The sequence below is a fragment of the Schistocerca gregaria genome, chromosome 4 (assembly GCF_023897955.1).
Source record: "Schistocerca gregaria isolate iqSchGreg1 chromosome 4, iqSchGreg1.2, whole genome shotgun sequence".
In the NCBI taxonomy this organism is placed as follows: Eukaryota; Metazoa; Arthropoda; class Insecta; order Orthoptera; family Acrididae; genus Schistocerca; species Schistocerca gregaria.
The window spans coordinates 99,334,442-99,355,899 of record NC_064923.1 but is presented as its reverse complement, the minus strand read 5'-3'; the positions used below and the strand labels follow the sequence as shown (position 1 = coordinate 99,355,899).

The window sequence follows — 21,458 nt, the reverse complement described above, 5'->3', positions numbered from 1 at the left end:
GAAGGGCAGCAATTTTCCCCTCCTGTCCCACAATTTTTCTGTCTCTACTGCATAGCCTACAGAACCACTGATGAGTCTCACTCACTTTCCCAATTCCCACGCCACTACAATCGCCCCAATGAGAAAAGTTACTACATTCATCACACCAGACCCCGGAGCTAACGATTCTATGGCACGTCAGGCACTTTACACTCATGGTACAAATCGATTTTAGTGACAGAAGGACAATTAAGTTACCGGAAAACAATGAAAATACTTGTACGAAAAATTAGGCCTACTCGTGACAATGTAAACAATGGTTCAGAAGTTTATTACTGGAAATTACTTAAGAGATGACGATACTCTACAGATATAAAGGGGCAGAAAACATATTTAGCACACTAAACTATCAGTAAATGCACTTAAAATTGCAGTATGAAATTTAATCTGAAAGCTCAAAAGTTCGGCCTGATCGCGATATGTAAACAAAACGAACTTTACGTGATTACTGTGAAAATACGTGAGTAAGATAAAAACTTTTAATGGTACGCTTGAAGAGCACTATAATTAAGATAATAAATTAGTTTAAAGTGTCAGAAACAGTTTATTACTACTTAAATTACTTATCTTGTACGGGAGCTGTGACTCAAACGTCCGTATAGCAGGCGCAGGGCTACCAATGGAAAGAGTTTGTTTCCAAACAAGACACACATCTTATACCACTGACATTTGGACTGCTGTGTTGTTGTTTCAGCACAATACTGGTACAGAGGTAACTGGGGTGAGAAACCAAACAAAACACAACAATTCTGTGCTGAGCCACAAAAAACCACAGTCGTATGTGCAGGGATGTTCAGAGAGTGCCCTGAGAATCTTTTGAAGGTCTGTAAATGAGGTTTTGGTTCATCCTGTACATCGTGACCACAACTCGTGCGCAAAGGAAATAGCTTCCAAAAAACTCATTCAATCAATTCATCAGTATTGGTTATCAGTATGGGACCCTTATCAGGGAGGAATAGCACAGGAGTTAGAGATGAGCCCACGAAAACTAATGCATGTCATCACGCGTCCATTCACATACACATCACATGAAAGGATCGTGATGGGAACAATCAAAGCTCATGTGAGGCTTCCCAATGCAGTTCTCATGCACCATTAACAAATGGAGCAGGAAAGGGGCAAAATATAATATTAGGAAATGTATGCTCTGCCACACACTGTAAGGTGGCTTGTTCATGGCGTGCACAGATTTTGAAGTAATTGGAAGTTACCAGGCATGTAGATTATTTGTAAAATGGATTGGATTGGTCAGGAGAGCTCAGTGACTTTTAATGTGGACTCTTCGCTGAACGTCACCCGAGTAACAAATTCATCAATACAGATAAATCAAGACCAGTCAGAGCTCTTGTACTGACGGAGAGGGACCATTGAACACTGCAGAGAATGGTTGCAAAAACCTGCATGAAATCAGCAGAAGGATTCACTTGCAAGTTCACAAGTGCCACCAGCAGTTCAGCTAGAGCAATGACTGCATCACAAGGAGTTCAAGAGAATGATGTAGAATGGTTGAGCATTTCCTTGTAAGCAATACATTTCTGTAGTCCAAGAGCAATTCCACAGGACAGCACATGAATTGAAATGGATGATTTGGAAAGATAAATCATACTATACCCTGCAGCAATCTGGCGGAAGGGTTTGGGTTTGGTGAATGACTGGAGAACATCACTTGCCATGATGTGTAGTGCCAACAATGAAGTATGGAGGATGTGGTGTTATGGTACGGAGGTGTGTTTCATGAATAGTCCTACTACTGTAGTCCTGTTATTGAGCTTAAGAAAATGCTAAATGCAGGAGGATCTGAACACACTTTACAGCACTGTGGGCTGTGTACAGTAGAAGAACTGTTCAAAATGGTGATTATATCAGTGTGACAATGCACCCTCTCATAAAGCAGCATCTGTGGGCCAATGGTTGTTGGATAATAACATTTATGAAATGGACTGGCCTGCCCAGAGTCCGAACCTAAACCCAGTGGACCACCTTTCTGATGGGTTAGAACTTCAACTTCACTCCAGACCACACTGTCCACCTCCTCTGGTTTTAGCTCTTGTGGAATAATGGTCTGCCATTCCTCCACAGACATTCAGATACCTCACTGGAAGTGCCCTCCACAGAATTCAAGCCATCGCCATCATAAAGGCGAAGTGTGCACACTCCATATTAATGTCCGGTATTATGTGTCAGGATATTTTTGATTAGATAATGTGTAAGCACACTCACTTGTTCTCCTCTTACCCTGAAAACAGGTGCCTTCCTCTCACCTCAGTGACCTGTTCTTCGTTTTTAGCTTCCCATCCTATCCCTCTGTGTTTCTTGAGGAAGGACATAGGCGTTCCAAATCTAGGAAAGCGTGTGCATACTTTTAAGTGTGTTTACTGGCAATGATTAATATTTTTTAATATTTTGTTTCCTGAAGATAAATAATGGCCAGCACGTCTCTCCCACAAAGTTTTTCAATTTTCTTGGTTGAATTTTTCATATGAAATATTGTTTTAGTTTTCACGAAAGTATTTGAATTCTAAACTTTTCGAAAAGGCCTCAAGTAACTGCACTTGAATTGCACCCAAGGGCACTGATTGAGGAATGTAGTGCATAAATAATAGGGTACTGGCACATTTTGCAACTGAAGAAAGATGACACCCAATGCACCAATATAGACCACAATGAATAGATCGAACAGGATCTGTACCTCGGCCCTGTGATCACCTGACCTGAATCGTTCAGAATTTTCTATCCAGGGTCATCTCAAAAGTGAAGTGTACAGCATTCCATATGATACAGTCAAAGAAATGGAGCAGCAAATTGTACAGTCTTGTGAAGATTTACAAGGTGATTTGGAGCACTTGAAGATTGGTATCTGACTGGAGAGATGTATGCATTATTGCATGCAAATGTGAAGGTGACACATGGGACACCTTCTTCAACAGGTGCAAGTGCACATGTTTGTAAAATGTAATGTGCTCAAAATGTATTGCATTTCTTGCTAAGGTATGCCATGGGTGGAGTCTGAGCCCAATCAGATGATGGCTTAACAAAAAGATTGCATTTGAAATACATTTGCACTATCTAGAATAATATTTCACACTATAGTCAATGGTAGCTTGTAACCACATACTTGCAGTTATCTTGCAAGTTGCTCATTTGTGGGATCATGCTTACTTGAATGCTTTTGCTTCTATTCTTGTATATTTTCACACATGTCAAGTGTTGCTGTTAGTTGTGATACAGCCTGTACTTAAATATTTACTTGTCTAGACATTGGTTTTTCCTTTCTACATGAATGGAATTAATAAAACTCATTTGTGACTGGTAGTTTCTGTGTCTCATTAATGTTTCTCAAGTTTGTCAGATAATAGTTTAAACATTGAAGTGTGTAGCACCTGTTAGTGTTCAAATTGGTGAAATAAATTATTATATGTAACATTTATATTAAAAATTAATTCCATGAATGTGGATTTCTTAATATCAGCTGTATCAGGCATAGATCCACAATCTAACATAAAAAAGTGAAAACGTAATGCAACCAGTTTTAAGGAATTCACATTCATGGTATTAATTTAAAATTATTTAATACAGCTGTGGATCAACAGTGTCTGTTCTTTCAGACAAGCATGTAAGTATTACCTTCAGATGTTATACGAAAATCAAATAATACATTTAAGAAATATGAATACATATTGTTGAACAGGGTCCCTGCATTTCACAAGTGTTATGGTCCCTGCATGATATAAACCCACCCTGAAAGTACGCAACTGCTCAGTAATTGGTCATACAATCACAATGGAGGAGGGCATGTTTATGATCTTTCTAGGGAGTTGAAGTAGTAGAGAAGAGCATTAATGATCCATATAAAATTATTTCAAATGATAATTAGTTCCCAGTGCTGATAACTTGTTTGAGATAGCATGTGGTTAGCAGCAGATACCTATGATTCATATGGAACACAGCTGCAGAGGGGAATGATGTCATCAATAAAAAGTTAATTCTAAGATTGGAGAAAGAAGTTTGTGAACCTTAAGTCTTACTGCAATACAATAATGGGTGAGTTTAGAATAAGAATGAAGCTGAAAAATGTTTCTTATACAGGAAATTTCAGATTTGACATCAGATGTGTACTACTCAAACTCATGAGGACAATGTACACATCTTAAATGTTTCTAGGGAAAGAAAAGGAGAGAAAATTGTAAGTACACAATAGAATTAGAGGTGAGATTGACAATATTCTGTCAAATACCAATGAAACTGTAATGGCTGTGATGATCTTAAATCACTTTGAAATCTCATGTGACATCAGGCTGCTGAGATGTGCAGCAAAACTAAATGCAGCTGTTGTTTAACTGATGCAAGGAATTCAAGTATACGTAAGGAATCATCTTTATCATCATATCCAACTGCTGTTTCCCACATATAATGCACAAGAATTCATCAGCTCTTCCCGTCTCATAGTTCTTCTCTCCACTTCCGTCTTCACATTTTCTAGCTAAGATTATCTACAGCTCCTCCTCAGTATTTTTTTTCCCTTTCACTACTACCTAAATTTGTGGTTTTGCTGTTCTAACATTCTTCATACTCATAAAACCATCGTATCACTAGGCTTTATAGCAATCTACTGCATCAACAACGTAGTTTAATGGCAGCTTCTTCCTTATTTTTCTCATATTTTGTACTAATTTTCCCTGGCTTCTGGTTCATGGTACTGATGAATTTCATTCCTGGTGAAATTTTACTTTTTTCTACCACATAAAATGATGTAGGGCTTCATGTGACGGCCAAAATAGCCCAAACTGTTCTGTGGGACAATGCATACAAATCCTGAATGCTTGTAAGTAAGGCAGGGTGGTTGAATAATATCTTTACCCAGGGATTGTGGAGGTCAAGAAGTACTCATTATTTCATCTTCATGTTCATTCAAGCAATGATAGACCTTTTGCAATGGAGAGAATGCAGTAATTATCATGTCAAAAAATTCAAAACCTTACTGTACCACTGAATGAAGATAATTATCCAAAGTGTTTTGAAAAGTCTCATTAATTACCACTGAAAACTACAATATGATTTCTTAAACTATTAGAGAAACTCCACATGTTTCACAGTTGAAAGAAGGCAGTCTTCACAATTGGTTTACCTTGGTGTTAGCCATAGATAAATACATCCTTCATATGTACAATTAATGGACTGCATAATATATTTCTATTCACCCATGGTTCAGTCTTTGTACTGCTGAAGTCTCTTTCAGGCATTTTGTTTCTAAGGTGTTTGATAATAGCCATTCTAAATTTTTTTCCTTCATTTATAAGCGACACTGCCTTCTTTAGACATACATTAATTTCAGTATTCACTTTTATGGCACTTCTTTTCTTACTAAAGACAGAAGTTCTCTTCAATGCCCTGTAGTCTATGCAAGAAAGTTAAGTTTTTTTTCTACTACTGAATTTAGTAGACAAAATTTTCCCCACACTATGTGTGCTGTCATGACATCGAATACAGCAGTTCAGCTCACAAATGGTAAATTAATGACTATTGTTGCAGATGCAGCAACTAAACAGCATTGGATAATTTTCCCTCATTGATGGCCTCTAAGGGCCAATATAACTCTATAATCTAGATCAAAACACCACAATTGTCACAGATGTAACGAGGGCTCAGGAAAGGGAAAACAAAATACAATCTCACGATCCATGGAATGAATGTCAGGAAAAGGACATTTTTTGTCAGAATGTGGCTATTATCTGTTACTAAACAGCTAAAACAGTCATCCAGTTCAAGTTGCAGGTTGCCAATCTGACAGCTTTCAGGGGCAACAAAAATTTGATTTTCAATATTTCAAATTTAAAATACTGTCATAATACTATGTTAAATGTTTAACAGGCAATGTAACTTACAGCATGAAATTACCATGATCATATTCATCCAGTATTTGAAAATGAGAGCACTTAGTGACTTTTAACAAACTATACCGTTTTAAACTTTTCGTTGTTTCTGGAGTAAAACAACATCATCAAGCATGATGTTTTAATTTATTATTTATTTACTACCAAATTTTTTTGTTACCTATTTTGCAGACTGTATCCACATGTACCACTGAAGGTACATGTTCATTCGTCTATGTGGAAATATCTACATCTACATCTACTTGGATACTCTGCAAATCATGTTCAAGTGCCTGGCAGAGGGTTTATCAATCTACCTTCACAATTCTCTATTATTCCAATCTCGTATAGCGTGCGCAAAGAATGAACACCTATTTCTTTCTGTACAAGCTCTGATTTCCTTTATTTTATCTTGGTGATTGTTCCTGCCTATGTAGGTCGCTGTCAACAAAATATTTTTGCATTTGGAGGAGAAAGTTTGTGATTGGAATTTCATGAGAAGATTCCACTGCAATAAAAAACGCTTTTATTTTAATGATTTCCAGCCCAAATCCTGTATAATTTCTGTGACAGTCTCCCCATATTTCGCGATAATACAAAACATGCTGCCTTTCTTTGAACTTTTTCGATGCATTCTGTCAGTCCTTTCTGGTAAGGATCCCACATCGTGCAGCAGTATTCTAAAAGAGGACGGGCAAGCGTAGTTAGGCAGTCTCCTTAGTAGGTCTGTTACATTTTCTAAGTGTCCTGCCAATAAGACACAGTCTTTGGTTAAGCTTCCCCACAACATTTTCTATGTGTTCCTTCCAATTTAAGTTGTTCGTAATTGTAATGCCTTGGTATTTAGTTGAATTTATGACTTTTAGATTAGACTGATTTATCGTGTAACCGAAGTTTAATGAGTTCCTTTTAGCACTCATGTGGATGACCTCACACTTTTCATTATTTAGGGTCAACTGCCACTTTTCACACCTTTCAGATATCTTTTCTAAACTGTTTGGATCTTCTGATAACTTTATTAGTCGATAAATGACAGCGTCATCTGCAAACAACCAAAGACGGCTGCTCAGATTGTCTCCAAAATTGTTTATATAGATAAGGAACAGCAAAGGGCCTATAACAGTACCTTGGGGAATGCCAGAAATCACTTCTGTTTTACTCAATGACTTTCTATCAATTACTACGAACTGTGACCTCTCTGACAGGAAATCACAAATCCAGTCATTTAATTGAAATGAATTCCATAAGCACGCAATTTCACTATGAGCCGCTTGTGTTGTACAGTTTCAAAAGCCTTCCGTAAATCCAGAAATACGGAATCGATCTGAAATCCCTTGCATAGCACTCAACACTTCATGTGAATAAAGAGCTAGTTGTGTTTCACAGGACGGATGTTTTCTAAACCCATGTTGACTGTGTGTCAATAGGCTGGTTTCTTTGAGGTAATTCATAATGTTTGAACACAATATATGTTCCAAAATCCTGATGCATATTGACGTTAACGATATGGACCTGTAATTTAGTGGATTACTCCTACTACCTTTCTTGAATACTGGTGTCACCTGTACAGCTTTCCAGTCTTTGGGTATGGATCTTTCATTGAGCAAATGGTTGTATATTATTGTTAAGTATGAAGCTAATGTATCAGCAAGTGATTTAAGTTGCTTCACTACTCCGAGGATATTTACTTCTACCTTACTCAAGTCGGCAGCTGTTATTGATTCGAATTCTGGAATATTTACTTTGTCTTCTTTTGTGAAGACATTTCAGAAGGCTGTGTTTAGTAACTCTGCTTTGGCAGCACTGTCTACGATAGATCTCCATTGCTATCACACAGAGAAGGTATTGGTTGTTTCTTGCCGCTAACATACTTTGTGTAATCCAAAACTAGTAAAACCAACATAACCAGGGCTTTGCACATTCAACCATAAAGGTTTTACCTGCTTAACATCAAATGTTTAACACATTAACTCATTTATAAAGTAATTAGGCATCTGAATCAGTTTTATACGCGGGAGTTTGACTGCTTAAAGAACCAGGGGTGGGGGTAACTGGATTAGTCTAATCCCTGTATATATTCATTATTGTTGTCTTGCATCTCCCAATATTTTGTTGTTTAGAAGGAATGTTGTCAACTATCTAAAAATACATAATGTTTCCTTGAGATCTATTGAGTATTTCCTAGTATTTTTTGTCTTACTATATAAATCTACATTGACAGCAATTTCTACGTCCTAATCTACTTTCTCATAGTTATTATTTTTTGAAGTATTTTCCAAATCTGCTGTATTACTTATTCTGGTTCTTGGTATAATCATCATCACCTGCAAATACAGAAGCATTTGTGGATTATATTAATTGGCCCATAACTACAATGAACATGTGGGGAGAAAGGCACCTCCTTGCTACTTTTCTTTCCTTTGAAATACTCTGAAGTGCCATTTCTTGAAGGGACATAGCTGTAGGATCTGTTATACAGCATCTTTACTTAGTTGACCAGGGGTTTTAGCAAGTATAATTTCTCTGTGCATTTACCAACCTTTTTCCTTGGACACTAATACGTCATTCCTATGTATAGCAAATACCACTGTGTTTGGTGCAAATAGTGCCCTCTGTCACACACCACTTGATGGCTAGCGGAGTATGTATGTTGATGTAAGGATTCTTCCACATGTTCTCATTATGTCCGAACATTACAGCAAACACAAAGTCAATAATGTTTTAATCTCACCCAATATGGTGCTGCTCTTCTTCTAGTTGTGGTTAACTTATTTTTGTTAATTTTATCTTCCCAGTAATCACCCAGGTACGTGAAAATACGAAATTACAAGGGGCCCATACGTCGCACTTCTGAAGAAAGACCTGGAAAGGTTTTCACCAGTAATTTGAGATCTAGTTTAGATTTAAAATGACAGAGAATACTCTGTGTAGCCAGATCATACCTTACATTCCATTCATCTTGAACACATCTGCATTCAATTTGCCAAAGCATGATGTCCTACCTTCAACCCTCTGCATTTTTCTGCTTAGAGCTTGACAAGATAGGTGCCATGTTTTTATATTTTGGGTCCCCTCAGCATTCAATTTCATTGCTGTTTTTGACCATTTAGTGGCATACTAAACAGCTTTTCATTTCCTCCCTTACTTCATCTGTCCTCATCAGCCTTCTATAATCTTATCACAGTGGTAACAATGCCCTGTTCTTTATTACTTTGCACAGCAGTTTTTAAATTTTTTCCTATTATTTACAAGTCATCCCACAGTCTGCTAGCAAACTTATCCCAAACTTACTTTTTTCTGTCTGTAAAAGCTATTTCATTGAGAGTTTCTTATTTATACAGTCTTGTACCACACACACTGGTTTGCTCCTGTTCCACATACCTTTTTCTATTACAATGTAGCACTATAATTTCTTTTTGGTGAATTTTTTCGTACTCGCAGCTGCTACATCTTCATTCTGGTATTCCTTTCTTCATATACATAACACATACACTTTCAGGAAGTACCATTTTATCTTTCACCCATACTATCCTATTTTTGGGTCAATTAAGTATGATGTCTCAGTGACATATTAATTACTTTCTTTCTCAAGTAACACTCACAATTTAATCTGTGGTACTTTCTTGTGCATTACTTGATATATCATTTGCTGTTGTTTGCAGTCTGGCCTTGGCAAACAGAGAAGGTGGTCATGTGAGTGTGTGAGTTGCATTTGCGTGAATGTGTCTGTGTATACTGTCTAATTTAGAAGGTATTTTGGTTGAAAGCATACTTGTCAAGTAGTTTTTTTGTTGTGCCTGTCTGCAACTCATCATCTCCACTATACAGTGGGTAGCAATCCAGCCTTTTCATAATATTGATATATATAAGAGAAAATGGAAACTCCAAAGAGCTTTTTATGCCTGTAATCAACAGACAATGATTGCTGGGTGGGCATTCACATGGGAATTTTTAAAATCTGTAGCGTCCTTGTTTTTTGTTATATAGCTGATATCCAAAAAGTGAGCTATTTTATGGTTAGGCCTTTACAATCACATGTTTTGCTTATGGGGATGATGTTATTGACATTAGCCAGCCAACTATACAGCATTGAAGTGGCCCACACTAATTGTGTTAGCAACACAGTCTTTAAAAGTAATAAAACACAAGGTGAGATTGGATGTCTTTCAACAGAAGAGTTATGGTACAATCAGAAACTGAGATATATCAAGATCATTTCTGGGGATGTTTATTAAAGGAATTTAGCAAAGAATATAGTAACAAGGGAATACAATTTTAATTTAAGCAAAATTTGGGATCTAGCACTCACTTTCTAAAAATGTTTCACATTTCACATGCCAAAGTCAAGAAACAGCATGGTGATGCCAATTTCATAGAACAGCAGCATGGGTGGGAAAAGAAAAGTACATCTAAGGGGATAGCACATGATGTGATCTGAATGCAGTTATACATACAGGAGGGTCTGACATTAATAATAACTAATAATTTGGCTCATCCATGCCAGTCAACTTGGCTGGAAACAGGTAAATATTTCATTTATCAATCACAATAAAAAAAACTTAGAAATGAAATACAAAGTAATTTAGGAAAAAATGTAGATTGTTCTAAATGCAAATAAATCTTGAGCTCAAACTCTAAGAAAGTTATACAGGATCATTATTCCATATATAATATTTCTCTTGATGTAGCCAATCAAGAGATTGCTTTACAGTAAATGTGAGTAAGAGCATATTTGCAATCAATATAATGAGAAAATACTAGAAAGATGTTGTTGTTGTTGTTGTTGTCATCTTCAGTCCTGAGACTGGTATGATGCAGCTCTCCACTAGAAAGATATTACTACAATAAAGACTTCACAGAAATGTAATACGTAACAAACTGAGGTGATTTCAATAGGCTAGTGGTGCTGCAGAAAAAAGCTGCCCAAATCTTCTGTGAGCCTAAATCTGGGAAGTGTCACCGAGATTAGTTTTTCAAATTCAGCCCCTTTGCTGAAATTAATGTGAACATAATAGGAAAAATTTTATTTGTCAGAACATTGCAACCAAACACAAGCTATTGACTGCAGCAGTACAATGATAAAAACTAACGACAAATGTCACATTATTACATTCAAGACAGCAGTGAATAGAAAACTCCATGGCATGCATGAATTATATTTGCAAAAGTGCTGCATAGTCCTTGCTTTATCCTTCACACACCAAACATTAAGTCTACTTCACAGTAATCCTTTTTACACAAATGGCAATACTGTTTGAGAAGCCAACATCAAACGTGCTGTTTTGGGACTGACAACATCGACAATCAATGAAATTCTTGGGTTCCATGCAAGATCTCAGACAAGCAGGTTCTTGACAAAGAACATGGGGGATGGGAAAAGACTAAGGGCCTCAACACAGATCAAAACAAAGTTGACGCATGCTGGCACACAAGGAGCAACAAGAAAAGAATTTTAAAAATTCAATTCAATAACTTGTTGAACAAATTACAAAATATCTTAAGAAGCTGTCTTATGTAATGTCAATCAGTGAATTACAGTCTTATGTAATGTCAGCCAGTGAATTACAGCCATCTATACATTTGCTTGTTGACCTCTCTAACAGCTAAACGGCCAATGATAACAACAAAGCCGAATGCTGAATTATTCCTTCACAAAATGTTTCACCAAAAAAGATCATAGTATAAATTATAACTCCAGGAAGAATAGTAAATTACGAAATCCTACTTATTGTGTTTATAAACTGTAGTAGGGAGAACATTTTATTAAATTTTTAGGTAATCTGGGAGGCATGAAATTCAGTACACACAAGTGCCACCTCTGACAGCAACAGTGCTTCTAACCTAGTTGTGTACTGACCAAAAATGTGCTTTGATGAGAGATACGGGTGTCATTCCATGCTGTTTGAACTTTTTACCAGAGTTAAACAGTTGTAGTGGCTGTATCCAATGGCAAGCCATATCACCTCATTTGCCAGGACTGTACGACAATGATGAATGCACCCAGTCTCCGCCGAGACTCTAAACATGGATGTGTCTACTGTAACACTGTATGGAGACCAGGACTTGTCTGAAAAGGTGATGTGGTGCCACTCCTGTGTTCAGTTTTTTTCACTGTGCCCACTGCAGTTGGCCCAAGCTTTCTGCTACCACGTGAAGGAAAGCTGTAAACATGGGCACTGTGCTGACAGCCCATAATACTCCAGATGTCATCACACGGTCCACTGTTTTGACAAAAACATGCTAATTTCTGACTTAAGGTATGTGATGTGAGTGTTATCCTGCAAGCCCGAGTAAGCAATATTTGTTCCCTTTTGGGCAGTAGTTGCATGGGGTCACTCAAATCCAAAACGGTGTTGAGCAAGACTCTCCTGTACACGTCAATTCCACAATGAAATGGCAGTCGTGGGAGCCTTATCAATGTGAACCACAATAAAATGGAAGAATAGGTTTTCACTTCTTCTCCCTCAACTTGAATTCTCTTGCCAAATTTATCAATTGGCTCTGAGCACTATGGGACTCAACTGCTGTGGTCATTAGTCCCGCCAAATTTATCCTTCTTTTCAGCTCAATGTACAGCTGGAATAACAGCAGCGATAGTCTACAATCCTGTATCACTACCTTCTCAAAAACAGATTCTATTTCTCACTCTTTAATTGTTACAACTGCCATTTGGTTTCCATACAAGTCGTAGATACAGTTTAATCACTGTCTTTTATCCTTGGCTATGTTCAAAATTTCATACAGTATATTCCACCCAACACTGCCAAAAGCTTTCTATAAATATGCAAATGCTATAAGCATAATTTTTCCTTTCTTCAGTTTATCTTCTACAACTAGTCATAGGGTTAGTATTGCCTCAGGTGTTCCTAGTTTTCCCCAGAACACTAAGTTCTGGACAAACAATGCTGGTAAAAGCTTCTACCAGATTTTTCCATTTTTCTGCCAATAATTTGTGTCAGTGTTTTGTGACTATGACTTATTAAACTGATGGTTCACACCCGTCGTGGCACATTAAATGACTAGAATGACAAATTGATATAGAAATGAAACCATTTTTATGAGGAGTTTTATACTTTCAAGGCTTTACATTGGCATCACTGGGATGAGCTCAGCAAAGCTGATGGATAAAAACTGTTAATTTATAAACTCAATATAGCATTTAACAATGGCATGTCAATTTCAAGTTTCTACATTAGATGAACAACCTTTAGTGATCCACTTTTTGCTTCCTAAAGGTGGAAAACGTGGCTAAAATCTTTTACCAATTGGTTTCAAAGAATGGTGAAAGTAATATGAAGCAGGGAAATTTTTGTAAATGATTACAACAGTTCAAAAATGGTAACATCTCAGTGACTGACAAGCAACATCCTGTCCAGCCATTTGGAGTGGCAACTCCTTCGCAGTGGCAATATTATCTGTGAAGACTGATGTGTTACAGTTAAACATATACCAAAAACAGTTGCAGTAAGCATTAGCACAGATCATAACATTAGCAGTAACAAGCTCAAGTAGAGCGAAAGAAGTGCAATGTAGGTCCTGAGAGGGTTAATGCAACACCACAAGGAAACAAGACTTAAAATGCATACAGACTTGCAAGAACACTATGAAAGAGAGGTGTGCATTTTCCAAACAAAGTTTTAACTTCTGATGAAATTTAGTTTCATTCAGGGATACATTAATGGAAAAATGTTCAGAAACAATAAGGAGGTCAAAGAATTTATGGAAAAGTAGTCCAAACAACAAAACAATGACTTCTTTACATTAGGTATTAAAAAGACCAGTTCATAGTTGGGACAGGTGTGTTAATAATGGTGGGGTTATTAAGAAGGCATTTCCCTCTCTCTTATGTCTTAAATATCAGGTAGGATACTAGCTCTCCCAAAAATCTCAAGCTGCTCTAAGCTAATTGAGACATTTTATAATATGACAGAATATGACAGTATCAAAGAAGAAAGAGCTGCACCTATAATTCTAAGCAAGCATTGGGAAAAAAAACCAGTTTTGTATTTCAGATTAGTTAGCTTACCTCAACTTTTGGGCATATTGATAGGAACTCCTCTTGTGTATCCAATTTTTTTTCATCACGACATTCCTTGGAGGGCCCTGGTTCCATTACTGAATCTAAATGACTTTTCTTTTTAGGTGTATTGTAAGGAGAATGGTTATCTGGCATTTTTCTTTTTCCTGTCTTCGTTTTCACTGTTGGCTCATTGGCTTCTAATCCTCTTGCGAGATCTTCAGAAAATGCAAATAAATCTTCCTCATTTCTTTTTTCCTCTTTATCACAAGCAAATGCAAATAAATCACTCTCTTTCCTCTTTTCCTCCTTATCAGAGGCAAATGCAAATAAATCTTCCTCTTTTCTCTTATCCTCTTTATCACAAGCGAATGCAAACAGGTCTTCAGCATCATGTCCTTCATGGTTGCTTATATGTTGTCTTTTTGCTTTAGATGGAGCAAGTTCTTCATCAGATCGCCTTATGAAAGAAAAAAAAAAGTTAATTTATTACTATATATTTAAACCTTGATACACAAGTGTAAACAAAATTGGTATAATTAATTTCCAATGCTCAATATTGCCTATTGGTTTCAATATGGTCTAAATGTATGGTATATTGTAGCACTAGTATATTTCAAATAATAAAAATTAAATTTCATGTTGTGTCAAGGGTGTCACGTGTTCCCAACCAATTATTAGTTCAATGTTTGCCTAAAGTGTAATTTGGTCACCACTATGCAATGGGTATGTGATTGGCAGACGTGTTTTCTTGGCCATTAATGTCAGCATTTCTAACTAGAGCCACTACTAATTCAAGTATCTCCTTGTTTGTCCTCATGAGTCTGCGTGCAACCAATTCCATTTATTAAACCAAAGTAACCCCCACCCCCTATGAACCATGGACCTTGCGTTGGTGGGGAGGCTTGCGTGCCTCAGCTATACAGATAGCCATACTGTAGGTGCAACCAAAACGAAAGGGTATCTGTTGAGAGGCCAGACAAAAGTGTGGTTCCTGAAGAGGGTCAGCAGCCTTTTTAGTAGTTGCAGGGGCACTAGTCTGGATGATTGACTGATCTGACCTCGTAACACTAACCAAAATGGCCTTGCTGTGCTGATACTGTGAACAGCTGAAAGCAAGGGGAAACTACAGCTGTAATTTTTCCCAAGGGAATGCAACTTTACTGTATGGTTAAATGATGATGGCATCCTCTTGGGTAAAATATTCAGAAGGTAAAATAGTCCCCCATTCGGATCGCCAGGTGGGGACTACTCAGGAGGACATTGTTATCAGAAGAAAGGAAACTGGCATTCTACGGATCGGAGTGGAGAATGTCAGATCCCTTCATCGGGCAAGCAGGTTAGAAAATTTAAAAAGGGAAATGCATAGGTTAAAGTTAGATATAGTGGGAATTAGTGAAGTTCAGTGGCAGGAGGAACAAGAGTTCTGGTCAGGTGACTACAGGGTTATAAATACAAAATCAAATAGAGGTAATGCAGGATTAGGTTTAATAATGAATAAAAAAAAAATAGAAATTTGGGTATGCTACGACAAACAGCATAGTGTACACATTATTGTGGGCAAGATAGATAGAAGCCCACGTCTACGCCATTAGTACAAGCTTGTATGCCAACTAGCTTTGCAGATGATGAAGAGATTGATGAAATGTATGATGAGATAAAAGAAATTATTCAGATAGTGAAGGGAGATGAAAATTTAATAGTGATGGGTGACTGGAATTCGATAGTAGGAAAAGGAAGAGAAAGAAATGTAGTAGGTGAATATGGAATGGGGGTAAGAAATGAAAGAGGAAGCTCCCTGGTTGAATTTTGCACAGAGCATAACTTTATCATAGCTAACACTTGGTTCAAGAATCATGAAAGAAAGTTGTATACATGGAAGGAGCCTGGAGATACTGGAAGTTTTCAGATAGATTATTCAATGGTAAGACAGAGATTTAGGAACCAGGTTTTAAATTGTAAGACATTTCTAGGGGCAGATGTGGACTCTGACCACAATCTATTGGTTATGAACTGTAGATTAAAACTGAAGAAACTGCAAAAAGACAGGAATTTAAGGAGATGGGACCTGGATAAACTGACAGAACCAGAGGTGGTAGAGAGTTTCAGTGAGAATTAGGGAACAATTGACAAGAATGGGGGGAAGAAATACAGTAGAAGAAGAATGGGTGGCTTTGAAAGATGAAATAGTGAAGGCAGCAGAAGATCAAGTAGATAAAAAGACAAGGGCTAGTAAAAATCTATGGGTAACACAAGATATTGAATTAAATTGATGGAAGGAGAAAATATAAAAATGCAGTAAATGTAGCAGCCAAAAAGGAATACAAACTTCTCAAAACTGAGGTCGACAGGAAGTGCAAAATGGCTAAGCAGGGATGGCTAGAGGACAAATGTAAGGATGTAGAGGCTTATCTTACTAGGGGTAACATAGATACTGCCTACAGGAAAATTAAAGAGACCTTTGGAGAAAAGAGAACCACTTGTATGAATATCAAGAGCTCAGATGGAAACCCAGTTCTAAGCAAAGAAGGGAAAGCACAAAGGTGGAAGGAGTATACAGAGGGTCTATACAAGGGCGATGTACTTGAGGACAATACTATGGAAATGGAAGAGGATGTAGATGAAGATGAAATGGGAGATATGATACTGAGTGAAGAGTTTGACAGAGCACTGAAAGACCTAGGTCGAAGCAAGGTCCCGGGAGTAGATAACATTCCATTAGAACTACTGATGGCCTTGGGAGAGCCAGCCTAGACAAAACTCTACCATCTGGTGAGCAAGATTTATGAGACAGGTGAAATACCCTCAGACTTCAAGAAGAATATAATAATTCCAATCCCAAAGAAAGCAGGTGTTGACAGATGTGAAAATTACCGAACTATCAGTTTAATAAACCACGACTGCAAAATACTAACACGAAGTCTTTACAGACGAATGGGAAAACTGGTAGAAGCTGACCTTGGGGAAGACTTATCTTAGAAAATTGATTACGGGAAGGAAAACCTATTTTTCTAGCATTTGTAGACTTAGAGAAAGCTTTTGACAATGTTGACTGGAATACTCTCTTTCAAATTCTGAAGGTGACAGGGGTAAAATACAGAGAGCGAAAGACTATTTACAATTTGTACAGAAACCAGATGGCAGTTAAAAGAGTTGAGGAGCATGTAAGGGAAGTAGTAGTTGGGAAGGGAGTGCCACAGGGTTGGAGCCTATCCCTGATGTCATTCAATCTGTATACTGAGCAAGCAGTAAAGGAAACAAAAGAAAAATTCGGAGTAGGAATTGAAATCCACGGAGAATCAATAAAAATTTGAGGTTTGCCGATGGCATTGTAATCCTGTCAGAGACAGCAAAAGACCTGGAACAACAGCTGAACGCAATGGACTGTGTCTTGAAAGGAGGATATAAGATGAACATCAACAAAAGCAAAACGAGGATAATGGAATGTAGTCAAATTAAACTGGGGTGATGGTGAGGGAATTAGATTAGGAAATGAGATGCTTAAAGTAGTAAATGAGTTTTGCTATTTGGGGATCAAAATAACTGATGATGGTCGAAGTAGAGAGGATATAAAATGTAGACTGGCAATGGCAAGGAAAGCGTTTCTGAAGAAGAGAAATTTGTTAATATTGAGTATAGATTTAAGTGTCAGGAAGTCGTTTCTGAAAGTATTTGTATGGAGTGTAGCCATGCATGGAAGTGAAACGTGGACAATAAATAGTTTGGACAACAAGAGAATATAAGCTGTCGAAATGTGGTGTTACAGAAGAATGCTAAAGATTAGATGGGTAGATCACATAACTAATGAGGAGGTATTGAACAGAATTGGGGAGAAGAGAAATTTGTGGCACAACTTGACTAGAAGAAGGGATCGGTTGGTAGGACATATTGTGAGGCATCAAGGATCACCAAGTTAGTATTGGACGGTAGCATGGAGGGTAAAAATCATAGAGAGAGACCAAGAGATGAATACGCTAAACAGATTCAGAAGGATGTAGTTTGCAGTAGGTACTGGGAGATGAAGAAGTACAGAGAGCTGCATCAAACCATTCTCTGGACTGAAGACCACAACAACAACAACAACAACAACAACAAACCAAAGTAAAAATTCTTGTCAGTGTTGGGAACTGAACTGAGGTCTTTTACTCAGCAGTCAGGCGAACTGACCACTCAGCTATAAAGGCAGACATTTTAAATAATGCTTTGTTTAAATGGAAGTTTAGTTTGACTTGATTTCATCACTGTCATACACAAAACATTTTGACCACATGCTTAATAGCTTGTTTGTCCGTCTTTGGAATGAAATACTTCCCTGATTCTGCATACCAGGGATCCAACAGTTTGTTGGTAGGTTTATGGAGGTATGTGGCATTAGATGTCTACACACAGGTCATGTGGTTCACAGAAATAACACGCTGCTGATTTGTTTACGCAGTGATGGCACCCAATAGTGACCCAGATGGGCTCTGTAGGATTTACATCACGCTAATTTGGTCACGGAGATCTGGACATGAGTTTGCTATAATGCTCTTCAAACCACTGTAGCATGGTTCTGGCTCTGAGACATGGCAAATTATACTGCTGAAAGATGACATTGCTGTTGGGGATGACATCACGCATGAAGGGATGCAGATGATTTGCAGCTGTCAGTATGTCTTCAATTACATTCACATTTCTCATGCAAGCGCAGGAGAATGTCTCCCATAGCATAATACTGCTCTACTCACCAGCCTTTCCCCACATTTTGAGCTGCTATTCACCTCAAGGATGCCATTTGTGGAGATCCAACTAGCACAGCAAAATGATTAATCTGATCAACGGCTGAATCCCAATGGTCCCATTCCCACTGCAATCATAAGTGATGATGTCATTGGTCAACAGGTAAACAGGTACGGATGGTCTGCTGCAGAGCTCCATGTTTGACAATGTATGATGAATGGTGAGCTCCAAAACACTTGTGTGTGCACCAGCATTGTGCTCTTTAGGCAGAGATGCCACAGACCACCATCTATCCACCACCTCCTAACCCCACATACTGTGAAGAGTCATGGATGTCCAGCCATTTAGTGGCTACTAGTAGTTCCATTGTTCTTACACCTCTTTCCGTAGATGCTCATAACAGTAGCAACAGCTTTGCTGTTTTCGAGATACTTGTTCACAGACTCTGTCCTTTGTAAAAGTCACTTATCTCAATGGATTTCACCATTTGCAGCCAATACCTTCACTAGATTGATCTGCCATCCATGTCTGCTCTGCTTACATACTTTTGTTACTGCATCACATGCCTGCAATGCCACCAGACGGCATCCAACGTCGCGGTGGACAGTGGTCATAATGTTTTGGCTGGTCAGTGTAATACTCAAATATCTGGCTTACTGCGGCCCTGTCCACTGATTCACAGCATGAGTACTTGATTTCTAATGGGAAACAGCTGCAACCTCAATTGAACTTACATTTCTTTTTAGGACATGCACTGGGTCCTTTTCTCAGAGGTCAGATAGTTCATTTTTTTATTTAATCACATTCACAAATAGTTTGCACAAGGTATCATATCTCTCTCTCTCTCTCTCTCTCTCTCTCTCTCTCTCTCTCTCTCTCTCTCTCTCTCTCTCTCTGAACTCCTAAGGCATAGTGAGATCAATACAATAGTGAAGAGAAATCATGACCAACTGGCAGAACTGTTGTGCTGCTGACTTTAAGGGCAGTTGTGTAGCACTGATATGCTGCCAAGGCAGGTGTATCCTCATGGTTGTGCTTGCAGTGGTAACACCAGTGCCTACAGATGTAGCTGCACCATCCAGCAATTGTCATCAAGTCTGTATCTTCCAGTGGGCCTTCAAACTTGCCAATTTTGGGTATCAAATCCCTCCCCCCTCAAATGGGCATCTAGGGCCAGAAGTGCCCCACACAATTCTTGGGGTGGCGAACTGGTGGTGCAGGCAGAGTCCCAGTGCAAAAGCCTGCCATCTGGGAGGAAGAAGTGGGGCATGTGGCAATGTGCCGGGGTGTGGTGGCATGGGAAATGATGGTGTGGGTAACGATTGCTGAGAGGGCGGAGGTCTCACTGAGACTTACACTTTCAAGTCTGTGACCATGAGAACTGACGCTAGTACACTGGAATGCAAGTTGTACTCCTGTGGTTGTGGGAGTGGCAATGGTGGGCAGTCCAGGTCTGACTGAGCCGGTGGTGGTGGTGCAGTTGGTAGGTGCAGTCAGAGCTGGTTGGTATGCTGAGACATCAAATCCCTTGGAGCGTCAACTGTCATAAGCCGCCGTCTTTGAGTGGCAACCACTTTGGCTGGCAGCCAAAAAGTTTTGTCCAATATGAGTGTGCCCACACAGCTACACAACAGAAATCACTTGGTGTGCCAGGTCTGCAGTTCTGTGGGGCCAGAATGTGAAAGAGAATATATGGCTGCCGCCCATGGATGAGCTCCTCTGGGCTATGATCATGGACAGGGGTGGTCCTGTAGATGCTCAGAAAAAATGCGAGCTCAGCTGTGGTGGTGGAACAACCAACTGCTTTAAACATCTGTTGTTTAAACGTGCACATATTATGCTTCGCATTGTCATTGGAGGGTAGGTGAAACAGTGGAAGAAACAGGTGTTTGATGCCATTGGAGGTGCAGAACTGTTCAAAAGCTCTCAACATAAATTAGGGCCCATTGTCCAACATGATGGTGTGGGGAAGCCCTTTGATGGCTAGAATCTGGATGAATGCATCGAGAGTGACATAAGTTTTGGTGGCCATCATGCTAACTATATAGGATTAGGTAGAATAAGTGTCCACGACAATGAGCCACAAAGAGCCGAGAGAGAGGCCAGCAAATTCCAGATGAATATGGTCCCAGGCACGGTAGGGGAGGGTGGGGGGCCAGGCACCAGAAGATTGGGGTGGAGTAGCCTGGTGTCACGGACAAACAGAAAAAATTGCACACTGTGACGTCTATAACTTTTTTCAGTCAGGGTGAGTAGGCAAATTGTCATGTAAATGCTTTCATCCATGACATAGCCAAAGGCTGACAATAGAGGAGATGCAAAACATGAAAGTGTAGGATTGCCAATATGACAATATGGTGATTATTTGCCTCTGCATTAAGTAAGAGAACACTGGAGATGTGTGACAAACAGTGGAAGAGGCAAGCCCAGCCACAGAGCTGAGGATCAGTGGACTTTTAAAAATAAGTGGGCCACCTATGGAGCACCCAGTGCATGATGTACTGTGAGATAGGGTCGGGGCATGTGTCTGCAGCAATGTAAGTAGCTGCAATAGAAAACCTGTCCTAAGCGTGCTGCCATTTCACAATGATGTGGAAACTGGAGATTTCCTGTTAGTCAAATGCTGGGTTGGGTCCTGAGGGTAGACAAGACAGAGTGTCTGCATTTGCTTTTTGTGCTGTGGGCTGGCATTTAATGGTATATTTGTAGGAAAAAGTAACCAATTCTGGATCTGTTGGGGCATCTGCTCTGGAAGCCGAGAGCATGGCTCAAGTATTACTGCCAGCAGTTTTTGGTCTGTAATGAGGATAAAC

General features: G+C 38.8%; 1 protein-coding gene across 1 annotated transcript in view; it reads right to left on the bottom strand.

Moving 5' to 3' along the window:
* The window catches only part of LOC126267297 (nibrin-like), a 179,017-nt gene that overhangs the window by 19,124 nt on the left and 138,435 nt on the right, over nt 1-21,458 (bottom strand). Inside the window, exon 8 of the mRNA XM_049972374.1 lies at nt 13,936-14,386. Within this exon, the coding sequence (XP_049828331.1) occupies nt 13,936-14,386 (451 nt within the window). The remainder of the gene's footprint in view (nt 1-13,935; nt 14,387-21,458) is intronic.